The following is a 7,803-nucleotide window of genomic DNA, read 5'->3' as shown; positions in this document are numbered from 1 at the left end:
TGCAGTGACACAGCTGTGCTGGGAAAGCGCTTCAGAGCTTCTTTAGAAAAGGACAAAACTATACTTACTTATACTTACCGTAAAACCCAGAGATCCCGATCCTGGGCATTCATCCCAGAGAAACGAGAACTGTGTCCACACATCTGCGCATGAATGTCAATAGCATCTTCATTTGTAATTCCCAAAATGTGGAAATCACCGAAACGTCTCCAGATCAGTGAGTGTAAATAAGCCACGGCTCATCCGTACCAGACGTCACTGCTCAGGAGTAATGAGACAGACTGTCGATACACATAGCAGCTGGTTTCTCCAGGCATTTTGCTGAGTTTGGAAAAAAAAAATTTCAAAAGGTCACTTGCTGCCTGATTCCACTTAAAGTACATTCTAGAAAAGGCAAAACTATACAGAAAACAAGCCAATGACTGTAAACCGTAGAGATGACCTGAGATGAGTGTCTGCCAGAGATGAGGGCTGGCAGAGGTGGGGAGGGGCACCTCTGTGTTGACGGATCAAATCTCTGTCTGGATTGTGGGGAGCAGGGCGAGGTGGTTGGGGGCATCACGGGAATCCGCAGATGTGCACAGAGCCACACGCACACACGGACCAGCGTCAGTCCCTGACTGTGCTGTGTTAAGTTACGTGAGCTGGAGCCGCTGGGAAATGGGGTGACGGGGGCGCTAGGCCTCTGTCTGCCGTCTCTGCAGCTTCCTGTGCAGCTGCGGCTATTTCAAAATACAAAACATACCCTGCGAAACAGCACAAAAATTTTTCCTAAATGTTTTATGTTAGTACCAAATGAAATTTTTTCAGATTTTAAATCCACTTATTTAAGGCTCTTCATATAAAGTGCACTTGGTTTTGTATACTGACCTTGTATCTTGTGAAGTTTCTGGACTCACTTCTTGACTCAGTTGTTAGCTTTTTCGTAGATTCTTGAGGATTTTGTATGCAGCTCTATGATCTGCAAATCCAAACAGTCTTATAACTTTGCTAATAGCAAACCTTGAGAAATACAAGCGTCTGTGAGTCCATGTGGATAACAGATAAACAGGGGAGAAGGGAGGACTCTCGTCTACAGTAGAGAAGGTCCACCGCAGACCAGTGATTGCTATACAGATTGGAAAACCATTTTGGTAAAGATTGGAAACGTCACAAAAGCTGCCACCTGGGGGGAGCCGCGGCGTTCTTCAGAAAGATCAGTGTTTCAGATTAAAGGAGGCGGGAGAGAGCGGACAGCTACATGCAGCCCTCGATTCCAGGCAGAAGCCGGTGCTGAGGAGGCCGTGCTGCCGGTGAGAGCACCACGCTCGCATCACCTCTCCCAGGGTCGCCATGGGCATGGACGCAGGAGGCCCGGGGCCTGGGGCCTGTCCACTGAAGCTTTCAGGGGTAAATGGACAACTTCCTCTCAAGTGGTTTTTAAAAAGAAGTATATGCAATTAACCCTTGAACAGCTTGGGGGTTGGGGCGCTGACCCCACAAAGTCAAAGATCCAAGCGTAACTTTACAGTCGGCTGACCTCGGAGCATGCAGTATGTGTTTGTTTAAAAGAAAAAAAAAGTGCGTGTCGGTGGACCCGTGCTGTTCAAACCCACGTTGTTCGAGGGTCAGCCCTGAACTGGAAGGAAGAGCGCAAAGCGTACCGCGGCTGGCAGAGCGCAGGTGACGGGCGTCTGGGTGTTCTTCCTGCTCTGCTCGCATCTGCTTCACGTGCGCGTCTCATGGCCCCAGTGAGACTCGGAATTTGGGTTCTGGCTGCTGCGTTGCAGAGGCTACAATCCTGATGTGAATTCCCCAAAATGTAGAAAGGCGATAGGCAGCCATGTTCCATTAAGTGGAAGTTAAGTCTTAAGTTCAGTGTCTGTTAAGTAACAGGAATGAAACTCTGACCTTGAGAATAGTTTTTATGGTTCATCCCCAGGTGGCTCAGTGGTAAAGAACCCGCCTGCCAGTGCAGGAGCCATGAGACACAGGTTCCATCCCTGGGTCAGGAAGATCCCCTGGAAGAGGGCATGGCCACCCACTCCAGCATTCTGGCCTGGAGAGCCCTGTGGACAGAGGAGCCTGGCAGGCTGCAGTCACATGGAGTTGTTTTTAAATATTCAACTGTTTTAAAATTTTGTCTTTCCAATTTATATCTAAATGAATGAACTAAATTTTCAAGTCCTCTCACTCACCATTGACAAGCCCTGTGATAAGAATTTAAAAATTAATTCCGCTGAATACAGGAACATAGGGACGAGTCGCGTGTGGACAGAGGACTGGGAATGGAGAGCCGCCTGGCCCAGAGTGGACGCTAGGGGCTGTTTCCTTGGTACCCACTCCCAGGGCCTCCACCTCCAGGCCTGTGCCCTGCCTAGCCCGCCCCGCCCGGCCTTGCCCTGTGCCCTGCACGGCCTCTGCCAGCAGTTCTTGACCCCAGTGGGCCCTCCTCCATGCACACACCTCCCCTGTGGCACTGACGGAGAAGACCAGAACTCAGCCAAGCGTGGGGGACTGGATCAGATCACGGCAGACAGAGGGGTTGTAGAAAGCCCATTTTCCATGTATTCCTTTTTGTTAGCTCACGTTACTCCAGGAGCCATCCGCAGAAGACCTGGTGTCTTCCTGCCTCATGTAACACAGTGTTCCCGTCAAGGTGCTCGTCCTAGTCCATTCCGGCTGCGGTAATAAAGATACCACAGACATGAACAGCCGCCCGCTTTGAGGCAGTGAGACAAGCCCCCAAATGATCAAGCCGACCATCCTGGTGGAGAAGGAAGCCATAAGGTCCTTTTATATTAGCGTCTGTTGTGTCGTAAGGTCCATTGAGATGACCCTGGTTTCAAGCTCAGTAGCTGGAAATGTTGAAAGTCAGACTAGGGCCGTGGTTCCCTTCCTTGCTTAGTACGTGCTTGCTTAGGAGCACGGGGCGTCTCCACATCGCACCCCTGTGGGGTTCTGCCCTTGAACCCACATCACAGCATCCCTGGGGCATCGGTGTGGCCAGGACGCTTCGTGGCCAGGCAGGCCGAGACACCCCTACCCCAGCCTGACTCAAGCAGGAGCGGCTGCACTATGAGCCACCCTGCCTGCCTCCCCGGGTGGATGCGGGTTGGGTCGGGGAGCTCTCGTTGCGCCCCGAAGGCCCCAAGTGAGCAGTGGCAGGAGGAGAGAGATGGGGGTTTTGGGGAGGAAGGCGCCCTGGACCAGGTGCACTGGCCGGCCGCTGTCACTCCCCGGCTGTTCCCTGTCGGCCCGGGAGCAGGTGGGACGTGCGGACGGAGAAGGAGCTCGCTTGGCAGAAGGGGTGGCGGGGCGGGGCTGGCGCGTGGGTACCCACCCTGGCTCCCTGGCAGAGCCCGCCTGTGCCCCAGCAGCTGTGACTCCAGGGGCCGAGTGTGCCTCGAGCCCCGGTCTGTGCTGTCCCGGGAGAAGCGTCTGTCCCTTAAACACGTGCTCTCCTCCACGGCGGCCACGGGCCAGAAGTGGGTTCTTCACTAGAGGAAGTCCACCCGCGCTCCTTCCTTTCACGTCAGAGACCCGTAGCGGGGAGGGCCCAGGGGCTTCCACATGGCGTCATACGAGCCCACGCTCTCATCTGGAACCTTTCCGACGAGCTTCCTCCTTCTGAGTCCAGGACGTCCCCTGCTGTGCACGTGTGTGTGCGCGCATGCGTGGCCACTTTCCACTGTCGTGAGTGCGCAGCTGGCGTGGCTTCCCCGGGAGGGCCCCCCTGCCCCCGCCGTCCTCGCTGGGCCCTGTCTGCACAGTGGGGCTTAGACTGACTCCTGCAGGAAGCTGAGTCCTCTGGGCACACGGAGTGTAATTAAGTGTCAGCGTCCCCCTTTTTAAGGGGGGTTTTGCCCGTTCACTCACCACTTCCTCTGTTTGCTTCATTTAATCAACACTGAAGATCCTCTAAACCTTCCTTACGCTCCATGAGAGCCGCCGTGTCAGCTGACTCACTCCTCTGAGAACAGGACAGTGACCAATCCGCACGGTCACTTCTAGCTAGCGATCAGTTTGTGTCGATGCGCAGTCCAGAGAATGTCCAGGGGCTGGAGAAGACTGGCCATCCGTCCACGGAAGTCTAGACCAGAGTCTCCTGGTCCTGCACCGTAAGTCAGGTCGTGCTAACGTGACATCATGACAGAGCTTCCGCTTGTTCTATAAACTGGAACTTGTTCTGTCGTGTCTGCTTCTCAAATAACAGATGAGCCTGGAGTGCACCGGCCGGCCCTGCCGGGAGCGAAACCACCCACAGGAGCCGAGTCTCACAGCCGGCTCCCCAGCTGCAAAGGGAGGGACCTGCCTGGTCAGAGAGTCCGCGTTCTCGCCGTTGCTTTGAAAACCACAGTCTGAATTTAAACTTGGGCATCAGAGCTAGAGAAACTGCATTTTTAAAAAGCCTTTAATTTGTTTTTTATTTTGAAAAACACATACCCCCATTAGCCTTTTCACTTGGCCTTCCTGTTTACACGCAGGCAGGATAGCACTCACGCCACCGGATTGAGTTCTCCCGTTTACCACCTCAGGGTCCTCAGTCCAGACTGAGTCGTGACTTTTTTTCTCCATGACAGGGCGAATCGGTGAAGTACTTCCTGGATAACTTGGACCGGATTGGCCAGCTGGTGAGTGAGTCCCCCTTGCCCAGAGCCTGTGACGCATGCATGCGGCCCGGGGCAGCCCCTGCAGCAAGGGCTCCCGCTGCCCTCCCAAGCCCTGCCTCGTGTCCAGAGACCAGCACCATTGCCGCACTCATCCCTGAACACCAGCCAGCATCTAGTCGGCTTCGAGACTCCCCGTTGTCCCACTCTCTGCGGGTGCTGCTGGCCTTCAGCAGCCTCGAGTCCACCCCACGAAGTCGGTCCACGGCACTTGGGTTTCTTCAGCCCAGAGCTTTCTCCTTCCGTCTGTTTGTTTCTTTCAGTCTGTCTGTTGGGGTGGTTGGAGCATCTCCCCCGTGGGGCTTCTCCCATCTCCAGCGCTGTTGGAGACGTTTCCCTCTCCCCCGTTTACCTCACGGGTGGGTCGTTGGGCTGAGAGGCTTCCTCCCTGCTGGGGTTTCTGGCAAAGGTGCTCCCAGAGAGCTGGTGTGCAGGAGTCCCTGGAGGACTGTAACAGGGCAGGATCAAAGGGCTTCGAGTGACCACAGTTGCCGTGTGCTGCTGAAGACTTTAAAGGTTTCTCTAAGAATAACATACTAAATATATTGCAGGCTAAATTTAAGCAGCATTGCAAAACCTAAGTTAAGTCAGTTCAGAGTCAGGGTTTGGAATGCATGTGCCCTGGAAGTTGGACAAATAGAAAGGCAGCTAGGATGCAGGAGGAAAGTGGTGGGTGTTTCACGTGGAGAAGAGAGGAGACGAGGCCGCAGGCTGGGGCCTGGCCTGAGGGTCCTGCTTGTCGTTCCTCAGTCTGGTGAGCCCCCCCTTCATTCTGAAGCGAGCCACCTGGTTCCTTCACTCTCTGCGTCATGGTGAATTTATATTCTTGTAAATGAGAGTTGCATCTGGTATCTGGTTCAGCTTCTCACAGAAGTCCCCGTAACTTTCCTTCCCCCGCGTCTGTTCATCCCCACCTTCTCACGCCCTCCTCCCCCACGCCTCCTTACCTACTCTTACAGAACTACTTCCCGAGCAAGCAGGACATCCTGCTGGCAAGGAAGGCCACCAAGGGGATCGTGGAGCACGACTTCGTCATCAAGAAGATCCCCTTCAAGATGGTGGACGTGGGCGGCCAGCGGTCCCAGCGCCAGAAGTGGTTCCAGTGCTTCGACGGGATCACGTCCATCCTGTTCATGGTCTCGTCCAGCGAGTATGACCAGGTGCTCATGGAGGACAGGCACACCAACCGCCTGGTGGAGTCCATGAACATCTTCGAGACCATCGTCAACAACAAGCTCTTCTTCAACGTCTCCATCATCCTGTTCCTCAACAAGATGGACCTGCTGGTGGAGAAGGTGAAGACCGTCAGCATCAAGAAGCACTTCCCAGACTTCAAGGGCGACCCCCACAGGCTGGAGGACGTCCAGCGCTTCCTGGTCCAGTGTTTCGACCGGAAGAGACGGAACCGCAGCAAGCCTCTGTTCCACCACTTCACCACCGCCATCGACACCGAGAACATCCGCTTCGTGTTCCACGCCGTGAAGGACACCATCCTGCAGGAGAACCTGAAGGACATCATGCTGCAGTGACGGGCCTGCCCTCGCGCCTGCCGCGGGCCGGGCCTGCCGGGCTGTGCGTGGTCCCGGCCCCGAGCCCTGGACATGCAGCTCGGGATGCGAGGCCCACGCTCGGCTGCAGGGGGGACACGCGGATGTAGCTACTGAACCCCGGGGACTCGTGACACTACTGAAAGTCCAGCGGTCACTTTGATGTTAACGTGTGACGCCCGATAACACGCTTTCTCTCGTTACAGACACTGTTCCTTTTCTGACACAGTTCGATTGGGGACCACGTGTGATGTTAACGTGTGACGTCTGACAGCACAGCTCTCTTTTTACAGACACTGTTCCTTTTCTGACAGTTCGATCGGGGACCGCGTGTGATGTTAACGTGTGACGCCTGACAGCACAGCTCTCTCTTTTTACAGACGCTGTTCCTTTTCTGACAGTTCGATCGGGGACCGTGTGTGTTGTGCACGCACACTCTGTCTTTAGTGACGGAGACGCAAACACTGACGTCTCTGCGGGTGGCTCTTCTCTCCGACTAGTGAGTCCTTGGTGGGGGCATTGCCTGGCAGGGTCCTGGGGGTTTGGAGGAGGGGAAGTGTGGGCTGAGCTCGGGGGGCCCACCACCACCTCCCCGAGGGAGCACGTTGCCTTTTTGGTCTCTGGTGCCAGTTTCCCAAGAGGCCCCGGCTGTTAGGTTGGAGGGTGGGAGTGAGAGCCCGCGGGGGACTTGCCTTAACGCCCCAACTCCTGTGCCTTCCTCCCGCCCGTCCCATCGGCCACGGCCTGCGGGGTGGGTGTGGGCCGGGCGCTGCCTTGAATCCCCCTTCCCTCCGCACGGGGCCGGGGGTTGTGCCTGCTTGCCCTGTGCCCACCCCTGCCCCTCAGCAGAGCCCTCACACCAGCTGGCCTTGCAGACTGCCCTCCATCTCCCGGTCGTCTCACACGTGCGGTCAGCTCGGGGAGCCCGCCGTCTCTGGGGGAAGCCGCGTGCCCCCTCCTCTCGGGGCCCTCTGAGAGCCGGCAGCGGGGCCGCAGCACCTGCCTTAACACCGCAGGCTCCGCTGCCTCCCTAGACGGCAGGTTCTCATCACAGTCCCTCGCTTCCACTAGCGCACACAGCAGAAGCACGTTGGCCCCGGCCTCCTCTGGGGGCCGCTGCGGAGGCTGAAGTGGCGATGTGCGCCGTGAGCCCAACCCTCGGGGAACGTGTCCGGCTGCCCTGCCCAGGTGTCTCACTGTGTTTAAAAATACATTGCATTCCAAACCAAACCAGTCCCTGCCGTGTGTGACTCTGCTCGACAGTGCCCGGCGCGCTGAGGCCTCGTCCACCGTTTAAACGAGGAAAGGCTTCCTCCGCCAGCGGCCCAGCCTGTGCCTGTGGCTCAGGGCTGCGCTGCTCCCCGCCGCGTCCCAGCGGGGTCCTGCTCCCCTTCACCAGCAGAGAAACGGATCCAGCTCGTGGCAGATGCGGGCCCAGGAGGAAAGGGAGGGGCAGACCTGCTTCTGAGTCATGCTTGTTGTCCACCGTTGGATGAGGAGACGGCCTGAAATCCTGACCTGCTTCTGAGTCATGCTTGTTGTCCAGCGTTCGATGAGGAGACGGCCTGAAATCCTGTTTCTCTCTGGGCCCTCGAGACTTCCTGTCC

The 7,803-nt window shown here is 56.3% G+C and overlaps 1 protein-coding gene across 1 annotated transcript in view; it reads left to right on the top strand.

The window, feature by feature from the left end:
• The window catches only part of GNA12 (guanine nucleotide binding protein (G protein) alpha 12), a 32,148-nt gene extending 24,722 nt beyond the window's left edge, over nucleotides 1-7,426 (top strand). The window contains exons 6-7 of the mRNA XM_010858788.1: nucleotides 4,563-4,613; nucleotides 5,609-7,426. Coding sequence (XP_010857090.1) covers nucleotides 4,563-4,613; nucleotides 5,609-6,178 — 621 coding nt within the window. The 3' untranslated portion in view covers nucleotides 6,179-7,426. The remainder of the gene's footprint in view (nucleotides 1-4,562; nucleotides 4,614-5,608) is intronic.
• Nucleotides 7,427-7,803: the final 377 nt, after the last annotated feature.

Source organism: Bison bison, unplaced genomic scaffold, assembly GCF_000754665.1.
Source record: "Bison bison bison isolate TAMUID 2011002044 unplaced genomic scaffold, Bison_UMD1.0 scf7180017864420, whole genome shotgun sequence".
NCBI lineage: Eukaryota > Metazoa > Chordata > Mammalia > Artiodactyla > Bovidae > Bison > Bison bison.
The sequence above is the reverse complement of the archived record's forward strand: the minus strand, read 5'-3'. Positions and strand labels throughout refer to the sequence as shown.